At 32.9% G+C, this 18133-nt stretch overlaps 2 protein-coding genes and 1 long non-coding RNA gene across 3 annotated transcripts in view; 2 read left to right on the top strand and 1 right to left on the bottom strand.

Moving 5' to 3' along the window:
* The window catches only part of LOC149480216 (uncharacterized), a 117655-nt gene that overhangs the window by 86339 nt on the left and 13183 nt on the right, over positions 1 to 18133 (top strand). The window lies entirely within an intron of this gene.
* Positions 3882 to 5435, bottom strand: LOC149480218 (uncharacterized). Its single transcript, XM_089706900.1, has one exon. It carries the CDS (start codon positions 5433 to 5435, stop codon positions 3936 to 3938), a length of 1500 nt encoding a protein of 499 aa, XP_089563026.1. The 3' UTR covers positions 3882 to 3935.
* Positions 14408 to 17855, top strand: LOC149480217 (general transcription factor II-I repeat domain-containing protein 2B-like). Its single transcript, XM_089706589.1, has 2 exons — positions 14408 to 14808; positions 15794 to 17855. Exon 2 carries the CDS (start codon positions 15795 to 15797, stop codon positions 17655 to 17657), a length of 1863 nt encoding a protein of 620 aa, XP_089562715.1. The 5' UTR covers positions 14408 to 14808; position 15794; the 3' UTR covers positions 17658 to 17855.

The following is an 18133-nucleotide window of genomic DNA, read 5'->3' as shown; positions in this document are numbered from 1 at the left end:
CACAATCAATAGAAATCTTAACTAAAAGTAAGAACTAGGTACATATACTTATTATAAAAAAAACAGTTAGACTTAACCAGAGGATAATAACTAATAGGTAGTAACTAACGTAACTAATTTTAATAGGACTTATATCTAAGTAATCTTAGCAAATTAGTGAGGGCGCCAGGAGGATTTTATTTATTGAACGGGATCCTTCCAATCCCTGCCTTTTAGTTAGCTCCAGGTAGTAAAAATCAGTCGCATGGATATCGAACGCGTATTATTTTGATCGCGAGATTGAAGGCGTTTCATACAGGCTACAAACAAGACATAATTTTAGTTTTTATTTACTTTTGAGTTTTAATTATCTTAACATTATAGTTCTAAAATTATAACTTACCCCTTCTCGCACGAAAATAATAGCACAAACTTAGAATATGTAATCACACTTATAATAATGATATTATTTCAAACAAATTACACCGACAAACGGTGTGCCGAGATCCACTGCTCAACGACCACTGTCCTTTCAATGACATCGTATAAGGATTTCCAGACGTTTCTTAAAAATATTAATAATTATAAAAAATGCATTGAGATTCGTGTGGATTTGAACTTACGACCCGCGGATCTACGCTCCACATTAGTTCCACTGAGCCACTCGTACGATAGCTCAAGTCGTGAAACTACGTTACAATTATTGTTAGTTTACCAAACATAACATTCCCCCAACCAACACAAGAAATGAGATGTCATAGTTTATGCATCTCATTTCTTTCATGCGTTATGTTCACGCCAGAGAGGCTTTAAATCTTTAGCATGCCAAATACCTATTGACTTACCATGACAATTATTAAGACGATAGATGTTATCTGATAACTTAGCTACTATTATGGCTTTTTCAAATTTAGGTGCTAACTTTGCCATAAATTTATTACTAGCATTAGAAAGCAACTTAGTTCTTTTCCAAACTACATCACCTATGTTAAAATTTGCCCGCCTACGTTTAATATTGTATAATTTTGAACTTTTATAATGTGAGGTCTTAATTTTATGCTCAACGTCGTGAAAAAGTTGGCTTCTTCTCTTTAAATCCATCAAATAATCATCGGTCTTAATGACGATAGAGTCAACATCTATTATTTGCGAATCCCTCGAATTTAAGGTTTTTGGAGGCACAGCAGTCTCCCTACCAAGAAATAAGTATGATGGTGTAAAACCTGTTGTTTCATGAATCGATGTTCTAATGGCATGACCAAAATTGTGTAAATGTACATCCCATTCATTATGTTTTTTTTTATTAATATATGTTGAGATCATAGTGCCAACAACTCTATTGACGCGTTCTGTTGGGTTACTTTGGGGATGGTAACTGGGCGTATACCAAATACTGGTATTGTATTTTGACATCAAATCCTTAAATAAATGAGATTCAAATTGTTTCCCATTATCTGAAATAATCGCTTGAGGCACTCCAAACAGTAAAAACTGTTTTTCAATAATGTCACAAATCTTATCGGCTTTTCCTGTTCGTAGCGGAAATAGAAGAACAAACTTACTGAATAAGCATGTAATGACAAGTAACATAGTGTTACAGTTTTTACTTTTAGGAAACGGTCCCATGAGATCTAATGAAATCACTTGCCACGGTCTAGTGACTGTACGATGACTACCCATATGCCCTAAGGGTAATTGTTGCGACACTTTTGCTCTTGCACACACTTCACACTTCCCGACATACATCTTAACATCCTTCAATATGTCAGGCCAGTAATAATGTTGTTTTACTCTAAATAAAGTTTTCCGTACTCCCAAATGACCTGCAGTGACATCATCATGACAACGTTTCAAAACATCACCTCTGAGAGCATGCGGAATGTACAATTTCCAGTCGTTAACTTTATCTGGATATTGCTTCAGATGAATTTTCTTATATAATAACCCATTTCTCACTTGCCAATTAGGAACCTCGCTACCACTAGTAATTTTTAAGACTTTATTTCTGTACCATTCGTCCTTATGTTTCTCTAAATTGCTGAGAAAGTTACTTCCTATACAGTCTCCAAGGGCATCAATAGATCGTGATAAAACATCAGGAACAACGTTAGATTTACCGGGCCTATGGATTATATCGAAACTGAACTGTTGCAATTTCATGGCCCATCTCGCAAGTCTACCATGTGGGTCTTTCATTTTATGAAGCATTTTTAGTGCACTGTGATCAGTGACGACTGCGAAATGCGATCCATCTATGTAGGGTCTGAATTTTTCTATAGCATACACAATGCTCAAAAGTTCTCTTTCCGATGTCGTATATAATTGTTCTCGCTCATTAAGTTTTCTACTAAGAAAAGCTATGGGTTTCTCGACGTTGTCAACCTTTTGACATAAGACTGCTCCTATACCTTTATTTGAAGCGTCGCATTGAATAATAAAAGGTTTATTAAAATCAGGACAACAAATCACTGGCGTCGTGGTTAAGAGTGTCTTTACTTTAACAAATGCGTTATCTGCCTCATCAGTCCACTTAAATGCTTTGGATTTTCTCCCTTTTGTCAACTGATGGAGGGGTGCTGCAATGAGTGCAAAATTTTTAACAAACCTTCGATACCAACTTGCAATTCCAATAAATCTTTTTAAATCTCTTAAATTTTTAGGTCTTGGGAAATTAATAATAGCTGACACTTTTTCAGGATCAGTACGCAATCCATCTTTATCTACAATGTATCCCAGAAAACGCATACTTGAACGCGCAAATTTGCATTTTTCTATATTTATTGTTAAACCGGCATCTTTTAATATGCTGCACACTTGTTTTAGAAGGTTCAGATGTTCCTCTAACGTTTCTGAACAAATAACAATGTCATCCAGATAAGCCCAAACTTTGCCCTCTAAGGCATGAAACAAAATATCCATGAGTCTTTGTTGTGTTTGTGATGCATTTACAAGACCAAAAGGCATTACTTTAAAATGATACAACCCTCGACCAGGCACTGCAAACGCTGTCTTCTCTTTACTACACTTATCCAGTTCAATTTGCCAAAAAGCAGTTTTGAGATCTAGAGTACTAAGAAATTTTGAGTGTCGCAAATTGTCTAATATAGAAGCCACTCTAGGCAAGGGGTATGTATCTCTTTTAGTGACCTTATTCAACTGCCTACTATCTAAACAGAGTCTATTGGAGCCATTTGGTTTTTTAACCAGTACTATTGGAGAACACCAAGGACTGTAAGATGGCTCTACTACATCCTTGGCTAACATTTCATCTAGTTCACGTTCAATAATTTTCTTAATAACTGGAGAAAAATTGTATTGCTTTTGGTATATCGGTTTACTATCACCGGTATCTATTGTATGCTTCAGAATTGTTGTTCTACCTAATCCTGACCCAATTTCTTCCTTAATATAATTAATAACCTCATATAAAGACTTTTTCTCATTTTCATTTAAATTTTCTTCACTTATAATTGCTGGTTCTTCATCTGATACCGTATTAATATGTAAACCCTCTTTTATATCATAACCTTTAAATGTAAACCCTATATCAAATAATTCAAAGAAGTCCTTGCCTAAAATCAGGTCTTGAGACAGATTAGGCATTACCAATATCGACATGACGTGAAATTTGTTATTAAATTTAATGGGTACATCAACAATTTCAGAAAGAGTGTGATTAGTTCCATCTGCAGTAGAAATGTAAACGGGTTCTCGTTTCTGCGTCTTTAAGTTTATAACCTTTAAATATTCTATAAACCTTAAATTACCCACGGATCTAGTAGCTCCCGAGTCCAATAAGCCACTGAATCTTTTACCAAGGATGTTAATACAAACGTATGACCTATTATCACACCCCTTCCGAAAGGTCAGAGGCGAAATTACTTCTTGTGACATGAATAGCCGAACGTAATTTAACCAGTTCTGCCACTCAATACTGTTTCGACTAAGGGGAAAGGTTAGTTGGCAGTGTCTTGCCCTTCCCCTTTCTCGTTTCCCATACAATTACATTCTTTAGATGTAATGCCAAATCGACCACATCTATAACAAAAAAGTCGTTGCTTGGGCGCTGCACAAGATCGAAATGAGTGTCCAGATTCACGACAATTCCAACATCTGGATTTATTACTATATGTCTTTGGAACTAAAGCTTTTACTTCATGTATCTCGTGATTATTTTCAATACTAGACTTATAGGCTAAATCCGGTTCCATAGATCTATAAGATGATTTAGGTTCTTTGAAGTTATCACAATTAATTTTGGTTCTTTCCAAAATTCTCAAAACATTAATCAAATCGGAAATAGAAGAAAATACGTCCCTACATACGGCTCTTTGATAGTACGGTTGAAGATTTTTTATAATTATCATTATTTTCTCCATTTCCGAAATTTTGTTTGGAAGTCTATTTAATAAATTTTGCATGACGGATACGTAAATAACTACAGATTCATTAGAACCCTGTGTTCTAGCTTTCGCTTCAGCCAGCAATTCTTCTTGATAGTACGGCGACTGAAAATTACGTTTTAATAAGATGACTAGTTCATTCCAGTTTTCTATATATTCTCTATTAGCGCGAAACCAAATTAAAGCATCTCCCTTAAAAAAATCAATAGCGTGTCTCCAAAGATCTTCATCCGTTGCATTTCTAGCATATTTCAATTCATTCACTCGCTCAATAAAAGCGTTAACACTAAAACTAGTGTCGCCCGAGAACTGAACACCCCATTGGCTAATAGGCACCAACTTGTGTCTTAATATATGGGTCACTTGAGCATCATTTACTGACGTCGAATTAAAAACGTTCGCCGGTAATTTATCATGAAAATATTGAATGCCTAAATCATCATGAGCAAAGCTAACTCTCTTTTGTTCTAAGTCTACTTTCGAAGTGCATTCTTTGTTTAAATACGTTTCGCAGGGGACTTTAGATGTCGACGGCCCAATGACGTCAACATCCAATTCATTAAGTATCTTATGACTATCTTCACCCAATGATTTTTGTAGAATTTCTTTCATTTCCTTAGTAATTTTATCATCATCCTCCATATCATCCTTAGCTTCTAAATCATTAAGTAATATAACAGCCTTATCCGACAAAGCTTTGTGCTTCTCCTTATCTAATGTTTCAGCTGCTTCAATGAATTTTAACCTATTCATCACATGAATTAAACGAGAGACTAAACGTTTATAAAGCTGCTTATCGGGTTTTTCTTTTAATTCGGATACATAACGTAAAATGCAATCTAATTTATCTGAGCATATATCTAATTCATTACTAGGATTTTCACTACATTGGCTGGGTGCTTTTAATTCATAAGAAACCAGTTTTAAATTTTCAACATGTAACATTTTTTTTAAAACAAGTTTTAATGCTGAGGCTAAGCCCCCTGGATGCACGTATCCACGGCACGCGAGTTCAAACTCCACCTCATCCTTTAACAAATACTGTGGATCCATAATTAAAAGGTAGGTATACTATAAAATCTAATGCGCTTATAAAACCGTGCAAGAAAGAATAAGTTGTATCCTCAAATAATTTACATATAAGTGTGTATAAAAAGATCACTATCCATGTAACACTAAATCTTATATTCGATCAACAAATTTCTTATAAACAATCATTCCATATAATATACATAATATTACACCAAATCCACAATAGTAATGAATAGAAATCTTATTTTGACAAGTATTAAGCACTTACATGTATTCAAAAAATAATGTATTTAAACTATTTTAAAATACTAAATTAAAACTAAACGAATTAATCAAGTATCTATTATTGAGATTAACCCGCTAGCTAATTAAAAATAACAAGCACAGTTTTGTTAAATTAATATACATTAATTTAAATAAATAATCCCATTGTTTTAGCGTTGGGCGCCATTTTGTTATGGGTTATTTTTCTTAAGCACACGGTGATATGAAGCAAAACAACTAAGCTATTATAAAGGAAACGTTTTATTTCATTGACGTACACAATCAATAGAAATCTTAACTAAAAGTAAGAACTAGGTACATATACTTATTATAAAAAAAACAGTTAGACTTAACCAGAGGATAATAACTAATAGGTAGTAACTAACGTAACTAATTTTAATAGGACTTATATCTAAGTAATCTTAGCAAATTAGTGAGGGCGCCAGGAGGATTTTATTTATTGAACGGGATCCTTCCAATCCCTGCCTTTTAGTTAGCTCCAGGTAGTAAAAATCAGTCGCATGGATATCGAACGCGTATTATTTTGATCGCGAGATTGAAGGCGTTTCATACAGGCTACAAACAAGACATAATTTTAGTTTTTATTTACTTTTGAGTTTTAATTATCTTAACATTATAGTTCTAAAATTATAACTTACCCCTTCTCGCACGAAAATAATAGCACAAACTTAGAATATGTAATCACACTTATAATAATGATATTATTTCAAACAAATTACACCGACAAACGGTGTGCCGAGATCCACTGCTCAACGACCACTGTCCTTTCAATGACATCGTATAAGGATTTCCAGACGTTTCTTAAAAATATTAATAATTATAAAAAATGCATTGAGATTCGTGTGGATTTGAACTTACGACCCGCGGATCTACGCTCCACATTAGTTCCACTGAGCCACTCGTACGATAGCTCAAGTCGTGAAACTACGTTACAATTATTGTTAGTTTACCAAACATAACAGTGTTTTGTATTCGTTACCATGACGACACATAGGTATCAAATTTTCGACGATAAAGCAGTCCAATTTAGTTGCAGCTGTTTAGATGAAAAATTTGAAGTTCATTAAACAAATCGTTTTCATACATTTTGGAAATTGTTGCTATACTATTTGTTTCGTGAATATAAATATCTAAATCTAAAACTTCAACAGGATTTGATGTAAAATTAATAAATTCTTGTTTTAATTAATTAAAGTACCTATTCGGTTGATACTACCAATATGAGTGTAGTATTAAATAATATTTGAGTCTCTAGATTTTAATATAGCTGAGTGTAGGTCCCTTTTATAGCACAAACATTTTTGTATTTTATTGTTATAAATTCCTTCAATATAAAACATTCCATCGTTTCTTTACTTTATTTCAATTGGACGTAAATGTTATAACATTTTCGTAAATTTAAAAATTCAAAGCATTTGTTCAATAACAAAAGATAAATCGAACAATGAGAGAAGTTATGAAAAATTCACACAATAATTCAAAAGTCCAATGAATGTATAATGATACAAAAAAAACTTACAAAATTTACATATCCATTGAAAAATGTTAAGCCCTTTTATCGCTCTGCCAATTCAAATATGAAAACGGTTTGTTGATTTAGGATTAATCTCAGTGCATTTAACTGCGCAAATCTATGTATTTTCATTAATACCATTGTTAAATAATTGATTGAATGTTGAAATAATTGAGCCAAAAACCTCTGTGTTTAACCACTATTGAGTATTGACGTCATGTAATGAAGTAGATAACATACATATTTTTTATTTGTATGAAAACTTAGGAATAATTAACATTCGTACATCAAAGGGAAACTATGTATATTGTATGTCTATAGAAAAAAAAACTTTTTTTTATTGTCGATAGGGAAGAGCTTGACCACAATCTCGCCTGATGTTAAGCTGAGATGTGGTCTAAGATGGTACTTCGAAGAAAAGACGTCCCTGGAAAAATAAATAATTGAAATTTTAACATTTTACTACTACCAAAATAATTGTCTGCAGTAATCATGGCAACTATACGTATAGTCTCTTGTTTTTTTAACCGACTTCAAAAAAAGGAGGAGGTTATCAATTCGGCCGGTATGTTTTTTTTTTTATGTATGTACACCGATTACTCCGTGGTTTCTGAACCAATTTACGTGATTCTTTTTTTGTTCGATGCGGAATGGTGTAGAATTGGTCCCATAAAAATTTTATTCGGATTGGCCCAGTAGTTTTTATTTTATGAGCATTTTTGTCTGTATTTGTAAATGTTGCAAGTGCAAGTTTGAAGTCGGTTGTTTTTAACGCAGTTATTGACTTGTTTTCTATCCGTACTAAGTTTGCGCGTATTTTTGTTTGACGGTAAAGCCAGATATGTTAAAAACGTGAAGAAATACCAAATAAAAGTGATGTTTAAAGCGAAATAATATTTGTAATAACATCTTCATCAGCAGTTCATAATGTTCATGTAATGTTTTAAACCGCAGATGCCACAAGGTACTTAAAATGTACACAATTCTATTCCACATTTTAAAATATTAAAAACGTTTATACCGTGCACTATGAATTAAAATAACTGTACCACGCCTTTTACTTTATAGGAACATGAAAATTTAATCAAAACAACACTAAGTTTAAGTGGCTAGAAAGCCTTTGCACATTCATTACTTTGATCAATGAAGCGGTTCACGAATGGGTTCTTTTGAATTCAAACTATTTTAACGAAAATTTGCTTGTTGTATGAGATGGTTAATATTCTTGAGTGGATAAAGGGCAGTGTTGTTATTTTATCCGACTGCGTATGGAGGGTAATGTTTTTGTGTTGGTGTTTTGTTTGAGTGTTGTTTTTTAATAGATAGAGTGATTCAAGAGGAAGGTTTTAGTAGGGTAAGGTTGCTCAAGTCGTACCCCCTAAGGAAATTATGCTATAATATTCACGACAATTGAAATAATACAAAATAATCCACATTTACTGAATCTTTATTTAGTTGTCTATTATTAAAAAATCACAGAAACTAACAATGTTAATATTAAAATATATATTTTAACGTTTTTCAAAAACATACCTTCGGTACGATTAAGGCGCCTAGTTGCCTATTCGTACCACATACAGCCTAAGTCGTACTTAGAAAATACACTTTAGTGAAGATATATATTACAAATAATTCAGTCTGAGATGAACTTAAGCATATTATTTGGTAATTATTTTAGTGAATAACAAAATCTTAGACCTAAATAGAAGTACGAGTAAAGAATTTTTAACAGGTACGACTTAAGCATACTTATCTTTGAGGTTGAAAAATAAAATTACTAACACAACCTAAAAATTTTCTCCTGTTTGAGTATGCCCAAACGATTGACAGATAAGCATTAAAAATCGTTGTAAACAAAGACAAAATATAAAGATAACATTCCTGCCGTAAAAAGCTTATGAATGAGTCGTTAATTTTACATGAAAAGTGATAAAAAACTTACTTTTTGAATTATTTTCGCTGCACGAAGCCGACCGCCTGACCACTTGTTTACGCTTGCTCGCGCGACTAAATAGTTCACGTTAACAACACTAGATGGCCCAATTCAATGGTATCAGACGAGATATTGGTGGGGTACGACTAACGCCGTGGTACGACTTGAGCAACCTTACCCTATAGGTATAATTTATTAGGTTTTAGATAAAGCGGGCGAAGCCGCGGGAGGAAAGCTAGTTGGCTTATAAATTAATTTTGATAGACAAACTTTTAAAAAATAAACTTCAATATTATTACTTTTATGTGTGTGAAGTCCCGTGTCCCCTAGTGGGGTAAGGGGCAGATGCATTATTCATACATCTGTTTCACTGATCGATTTTCTTTAGGGACAAGTAGGTGATCAGCCTTCTGTGTCCTGCCAGACCGAGACATTTTTTTTTCTTCGTCTCCACCGGGAATCGAACCCAGGACCCCTCGGTTCTACGCTCACGCGTCAACCACTGTCAACCAAGGAGGCGGTCCCACTTTTATGTAATATCCAAATATTTAAAATTTCAATCACGGATAAAAGGGATAAAACAATAGGTGTTTTATCAAACACCTACACAATGTAAAAATATCGCTCTCATACAAAAAACATTTTCAATAAATCCGTAAAAAATCCGTTTCATTCCGTAAAAATATTGCGAAGAAAAACATAAAGTATATCAATCGACATAAAAACGGAGCTGTCCACTCGAAGTTTTCCAATTTAAACTTTAATTGTTATCTTTTAATCGAAAAAGAATTCAAAATGGCCGCTTTATTTTTGTTTTACGCGAAACTCATGCTAATATTCCGACTGATGTTTTGATTCGCTCGGGAAAATTTTAACGAAGTATCTCTCGATTCGATGAGATTCATAATTAACTTACTTGTTAGCACTTTTATAATATCGACTTGTTAGTGTATTTGAATAGAAGCATTGAACTTTTTACTTTTTGTATTTTATTGTTTTTTGATTTGTAGTTCTTAATTGATTTGCCATTGATTTTTTTTAGTTGAAGAGTTTAGAAATTGAGAGCAATGACGTTAATAACTTATAAGTAGCGTGATGAAAAATAACTATGTAAGTACCCTATATAATTTTACGCTCATATTATCTTTATTAATTTTAATTAGGTACATACAATTCTAAGTATATGGCCAAAATAATCTTTAATTTGTTTGTACGTGTAACAAACGCATATAAAATTACCAAGCTTTTAAGGGCTTGGTCTAGTAGTGCAAACAAATGCATCCTGTCATCCTATATGTAAATAATACAAATGTACTAAGGGAAAGTTGCTCCACTTAATTTTTAAAAATTAAATCATTCGTATGCATAATTTAATATTCGTAATAAGTACCAAAAATGACAATTTGAAACAATTTTCGTGAAAATTACACCGGGTGATTTTTTTTTTATCAGTACACAAAATTTGCGAATACTTTCTATTGATATCTTCAACTTCATGTTTATATAACTGATCAACTTTTACAAAGAAATTTGGACGAAATATAAAAAAAAATAAGCTTTCCATACAAAATGCATAGCTCTATACATTTTTTTCGACCTAAGTTTCTTAGTGAAAGTTGTTCAGTTTAACTAATAAAACGGATAAACAAATTTTGTATATAATAAAAAAAATGTAATGTTTGTGTTAAAAAATTATAAAATAGAAAAATACGCAAATGAAAACAAAAGATATTTATTTCTGACTAGCTTCCGCCCGCGACTCCGTCCGCGCGGATGTCAGTCTTCGCGTCTTCTACAGATTTATTATATTATGTATAATATATAGATTTATATTGATAAACCTAATAAATCTTTTGCTAGCATTCTGATGCTTTATCGGTTGCACTGGATTTATCTCTTTTTTTTCAATCGCTTGAATGATATAGGATGGGTCCTTGATGGACATCGAATGCTGAAGTCTCGAATCAATCAATTCTGACAGTAGGCAATTTATGTAAAATCTTGATAATGGTCCATCATTTTATTTTGCCTAAACGTTACATACTTTTTTATATATTCTATTTTTAACGAATGATTCACTCCAGTCCAAACTGCAAATAAGCAGACTTCTGCTTCTGCAACGTTTAGTTGTCCCTGAATTTGGAAAAAATAGTCATGATTCTTATCTATGACAAAAGTGTTTAAAAAATTTTAATATTTGAAATACAATGCAAAAAATTGCATTGTATTTCAAATATTAAATTTTTTTTTTAACCGCATCTTCCGCATTCATGTCTTTTGCCGGAATTAGACATTTAACTTCTACTAGTCCCATTTTCCCTTTTTGATATGGGAGTGTATAAAGTAAATTTTTTAGATATTTCTCGTTATACTTTTAAAAAGTTATTATTGTCATTTTGCTCTTTAGATAAAGTAATTTCGATATCAGTTTTAATTTTTTTGATACCTGCAATAATAACGTCATAATCGCCTGCACATACTTATCGATTACACCCTGTATACAATCCACCATCCACATTCATAATGTTTTCCTGTCCTCCTCTCCTTTACGCTGTTCACCGATACATTTTTAATGAGTAAATCTGCTACCACTGAAGGATGTTTCATTGTGATCAGCAAATTTTCACCACTGTTGTCGATTATTTGTTTTTCATTTTTAATCAGCAATTGGGAATCATCAGTTTTGTTTTTTGCAGATTGTTGATGTACCCTAACAATACGTCGAAAAGGGAAAGCATCAACGAATTATCGTTTTCGTCCTCTTTTTTTATTCTTCGCGTCTCTGTTACTTCTGTTTGTTTAGTTCTCAACACCCACTGAATTTTCTATGTTATTGTGATCTTCCATTACATCTGAGTTTTGATGATGTGATGATAATCCATTCGTTTTAATATTGGTACTTAGAATTGGTAGACTAAACTAGAAATGGCGGACTAAATTTGTCAGCGCGTCTGTAAGATCAGAATATAAAACCAACATCCTGTATTTAAGTTACAAAATTAATAATCAAACAAAATGCCGCTACGTTGAAAATGACTAGAAGAAAAAATTAAAACACCTCGGATCAATTTTGGAGTAAACAAATCATTTTCCCCGTATGGGGATTTCCCCGGATGAACTTGGGAAGTTCAAGTTCTCAATACAAGTTTATATTATATTTCGTACTAGCTTTCCGCCCGCGGCTTCGCCCGTCTTTTCAAAGAAAAACCCGTTCCCGTAGGATTTCCGGGATAAAACTTATCCTATGTCCTTTCTCGGGTATCAAAATATCTCTATACCAAATTTCATGCAAATTGGTTCAGTAGTTAAGGCGTGATTGAGTAACAGACAGACAGACAGAGTTACTTTCGCATTTATAATATTAGTATGCATTTCTCAAACGAAAAATAAACATTTTTGGAACTTCAAAAAAATTATATTATAAGAAAATTTATGAGCTTACTTTAGTTTTAAAGAAATATACATCCCTTTACTGACACCCCGTAAAATAAAGAAATTGTTGCCAATCACCTTTGCAATCTATTTGGTTTCATTAACTTTATGTTCGAAGATAATTTTTTTTCTAGTAGTTACACGCATATTTTTTTCGTTTATTTTCCATATCGAAATCAAATGTTTAAAAATACGAATATTTGCACAAAACTAAGATAAAAATAATCAATTAACAAAAATATTAAATTTAATGAAGTAGAGCAACTTTCACTTCGGTATGAAGGAAAATCGAGCGTGGAGCACACGTCAGAACGCTCCGGCCCAAGGAGCGCGACTAAAGAAATTCGCTAGGATTTTTCCTAATTATTTTAAATATTTTTTAAATATTTAAAGAATTATCGAAATTAAAAAAAATTTTTTTTAAAGGATTAATACTCATTGGTCTTCAACCAACTCGAATAAATTAATGGAAAAAATAACTTTTAGCAGTATTTATCAATAGATTTTGTAAGGCAAAAAATGGGAAATTTAATGAATTTATAACGTTCTAATTAAGAAAATCATAAGTTTTTCGGCAATTGTATTCAGCAGTTTTTAATAACGACTATATAAGGATAATAATGCGCTGATCAGATTGTGTAAATTGTAATCGGTTGCAACGTAGTGAGTGCACAAAGTTAGCTCGAAATGTCTTTGGGGGAAAGAGACTTATCTTGAAGGCCTGATTAAGGTAACATAAAGTAACTTTATAAATGTGAAAAAATTCACGCGCATTGCGTATATAACACTAATTGATAAACAAGAAAAAAAAATTCAGTTTATCATTTCATTAGCCGGGAAAAAATTGTCAAATAACTTGTTGAAAACGCAATTTTGCTAGACTGCAGCCTTAAAAATATATATATTGTTTTATAAAAACTCAACGTATTAAAACCTCCATGATTTTTGAAGGGAATAGAATATAGTTATATTATTTCCCACAAATAAATTTTGGAAAGCTTTCAAATTTATCTAAAAAGAAACCTGATTTATCCAAGAGTCGTAAAACCCAATCCCTCAGAATAACTTGTATGTAAAAAGAATTGTTAGTATTTATGTAGGTAGCTGTAGTTATTTATAAAGATAGGTCGGTCCTCTATGCCTTATCAAACTTTTATTCTACTTACACGGTATAAACCCTCGTAAATATAAATCAAAAATTTTCTTTATCCAACCATTTGACATAATATTTTTGTAGATTAAAAATATAGACTGGCATAACATGATTGTGGATTGTATAAATTACTAGCGGTCCGCCCCGGCTTCGCCCGTGGTACATAATATTTACGTTTTCTCTACATAAGAACCATCCTTGTACTTCAAGGAATATAATAAAAAAAGAATTATCGAAATCGGTTCAGCCGTTCTCGAGTTATGAGCTTACCAACACATTTTGCGATTCATTTTTATATAAATTACTAGCGGTCCGCCCCGGCTTCGCCCGTGGTACATATTTACGTTTTCTCTACATAAAAACCATCCTCGTACTTCAAGGAATATATTAAAAAAAGAATTATCAAAATCGGTTCAGCCGTTCTCGAGTTATGCGCTTACCAACACATTTTGCGATTCATTTTTATATATAAGAAGATAAATTCAAGATATCAATTAATTAATTCAGTATAAAAAATATGTAAATATAAATTTAATTAACTGAACGTAACCGATGTCTTTTCTCCTTAACCGGTACTGTATTTTGATGAATCAGACAAATTCCAGAAAAGGCAAATGTATAAAGCCCCACATGGTAAACATTTGTTGAGCACCAGTTGATAAACAATATTCTAAGGCTGCTCAACCCTATGCCCGCGGGCCACAGTATGGCCCGCGAACGAATTTCAAATGGCCCGCGGGAGCAAGTTCGAAAATTCCCCCCAGGTCTAAAATGTTATGCCCGCCGCGGCCGCCCTCCCGCCGAAAGAATGAGACATGAGTGAACCGAAACTCACACGCGGTCAACTGATCGACTCCCCGCTCCCCCCGCTCACCCGCCACCCGCCCATTTCGATCATACTTCCACATCCATATCATTGTGTTTCGAGAAAAGATAGCACGCGCACGTATTTATTTACTGTAATTTTCTTCCCTCAAAGCGATATTAAAGTTTTTAAGTTGTGTTTATGACGAGAAGAACTGAACTAAACATTGGACATATCTAATCAGTTGTCCTGTTTTCAAATTGGCGTTGAAATGTAAGTTATTTATTATTATTAGCTTATTCAAGTTTTCGTATTTTTATACCTGTTCTTTCTCTCTCTTTTACATGCCAAGTGAAGACTTGGGTTTTCAAAAGATTCTTGTTTCCAAAGAGGCAGTCAAACAAAGGAGAATGACCACGGGTGGCATCGGTAAAATTTTAGTTTTGCCACGTGTTCGTGATATTGTTAATTCCTATTTGTATTTATAATGATCATATGTATCACTATTAAGTCTTAATTATACCGGATAAATTGAAATAATAGTAAAAGTTTGTGTTTTGAAACATGTATGACCACGTATGGAATCGGTAAAATACCTACTAGTTGTGTCTCGTGTTCGTGATATTGTTAATTCCTATTTGTATTTATAATGATCATATTTATCACTATTAAGTCGTAATTATACCGAATAAATAGAAATAAAAGTAAAAGTTTTGTTTTGACACATATATATCTATCTCTTTTGCAAGCGCCATGTCAGTTTCTGTTTGAAATGAATGTATTCGACGCATTGTTCGACGTTATTTATTTTGAAATAATGTTTATTACGATTTACTTTTCACATTTGTCTTGTAAATTAAAATATTACCTATGTAATAAATGTAAAACTTAACGTTCATCGTTAGTTTAAACTCGATAAAGTATTTTTTTGAAGTGTTGAATAAAACTATTGTTTTATTTTTATTGTCGCCAACTGCGGCTTATTTACATAAAAACTTTAATCGTTTCTAAAAGTACTAACATCAAGCTTTAAATTGAGCTATATTTCATCTTGACACAATAAGTTTGATTGCGATACCAAGTGCCATAGTCACTTGGGCAATCTCCTTTCCTTAGTGGAGAAAGAAAAGACAAGCCCAGACACTCATTTGTCTTGCCGTATTAGGTAAAAAGAGTGTCTTGGCTTGTCTTACTTGTGCCATGTTTCTGTGTGCTATGTTAGCCTGGCTGAAAGTAAAATATTTTTTTTTTGTTTTAGTATGGCTCACAGCAAACCAAGTTCGTCAAAATCGACAGAATCCTACCGTGTTTTTCATGCTGACTGGGAAAATAAATATTGTTTTATTGAAAGCAAGGCGCATAAACCCATATGTTTACTTTGCTTCACTACAGTAGCTGTTGAAAAAAAATATAATGTAGAAAGACATTATAAGCAAAATCATATAAATTTTGAAAAAGATTATCCCGTCGGTAGTCTAATCAGAGAAGATTATTTAAAGAAGAAGAAACGGGAACTATTCAATCAACAGAATGTTTTCGTTAAAAGGCATGACCAATTTGAATCCATGGTCAAAACATCCTACGAGATTTCTTTGCTATTAGCAAAAAAGAAGAAACCTTTTTCTGATGGAGAAATTGTTAAAGAAGCTTTGACAATTTTTGCACAAAATTGTGATGATAAAGGTGTCAAAGCTAAAGCCGATAGTGTTTCACTTTCACGGCACACTGTCACAAGACGGGTGGAGGAGATGGCAGTTGATATTAGCGGTCAGATCCAAGAGATCGTATCAAAATGCAAATATTTTTCATTGGCGTTAGATGAAACTTGTGATTTAACGAGTAGATCTCAGTTGGCTATTTTTGTACGGTGTGTTGATGAAGATTGGAATGTATTGCAAGATTTACTAGAATTCTGTGACCTAGAAACTACATCCCAAGGAAAAGACATATTTTTAAAAATTAAGGAATGCATTGAAAAAAAGGGCTTACCATGGGATAAAATGATATCTATTTGCACTGATGGTGCACCTGCAATGACTGGTAAAAAAAATGGTTGCGTAGCTTTTTTACAAAATTTCTTGGGTCGAACACTATTTTCATATCATTGTATTATCCATCAGGAAGCTTTGTGTGCAAAAGACATGAAGTTGGATGATGTTATGGATCCAGTAGTACGTTGCATAAATTACATACGTGCAAAAGCTCTTAATAGACGTGAATTCAGAGCTTTATTTGAAGAAGAAATCGGTGAATATGGAGAGTTACAACTGTACTGCGCTGTAAGATGGCTTTCAAGAGGAAAAATGTTGAAACATTTCTTCAACTTGAGGAAGCAGGTCATAGAATTTTTAGAGGAAAAAGGGGCATTACCTTTGGAAACCGAATTACTGAAGAATACATCCTGGTTGGGTGATCTTGCATTTCTTGTCGACGTTACGGATTACCTTAATATTTTGAATCTTAAATTACAAGGCAAAGATTGCACACTTCCGACTATGTTTACTATGATAAGTGGATTCAAAGCTAAATTAAATCTATTTTTAATGAATTTAGCCACAGAAAATATTGACCTTTTTCCAACACTCAAAGATTTGAAAGAAAACCTCAATATCGTCACTATGAATTGCTCTAAGTACGAATTTAAAATTAGATGCTTATTACAGTCGTTTGAGAGCAGATTTCAGGATTTTGAGAGTAAAAAACCAAATATCCAAATTTTTATGAATCCTTTCACAATCAGTTTGAGTGAAATAATTAGTTATCCTGCCAATATTCAACTGGAACTCACTGAATTGCAAAATCATTTTGCGCTAAAAAACCTTTTTGCTGAAAAAATATCTTCGAAACCTCAAAATTCTTCAGATGACTTTTCAGATTTTTGGAAATTGGTACCAAAAGAAGATTTTCCTGCAATAACTGACCTGGCTTTGCAGTTCTTAAGTAGCTTCGGATCAACATATGCTTGTGAAAAGGTTTTTTCAAGTCTTACTTATGTAAAAAATAAATACCGCACATCACTAACAGAGCAACATATTTCCGACTTGCTTTTACTATCAACGTCTGATTTGACGCCTAATATAAAAAAGTTATTAGAGCAAAAACAATGTCAGAAATCACATTGACCAATTCTGTGTTTGGTCAATGTGATTTCTGACATTGGGCATAAGATGCTCTTTGTTTCATTTTTTCAATAAACAACATTATGTTTTATAATACTGGAGTTTAATTTTATAAGCCTCACTATAAGTATCTTAAATAGGAACCATCAGTGGCCCGCCGAAGATTTCTGAATCTTCTGTTTGGCCCAACTGTTAAAAAGGTTGAGCAGCCTTGTGGGAACCAAATAAAATCTCGCTAGAGGAGCTGAGAATAAGGCTGATAACCAACTTGACAGAATGTCGGTAAGAGATGCTGTAAAATGCATCTACAATCTACATAACCCAATGGATACAGTAGACGAACATTTATGTATCAGTGATTGAGACTGATAAAACTTTACCAATAGAGTTGAAAATATTAATAGTATGAAGGCTTAAATATAAACAATCAAGTTCAATTAATTGAAAATTGAAATTAAATCAGACCAAAACAGCGGAAA

The sequence above is a fragment of the Colias philodice genome, chromosome 18, assembly GCF_061535455.1.
Source record: "Colias philodice isolate Cphi_HAF_F1 chromosome 18, ilColPhil1 Martin Lab GWU primary, whole genome shotgun sequence".
NCBI lineage: Eukaryota > Metazoa > Arthropoda > Insecta > Lepidoptera > Pieridae > Colias > Colias philodice.
Note: the sequence above shows the minus strand (reverse complement) of the source record. Positions and strands in the feature narration are given on the sequence as shown.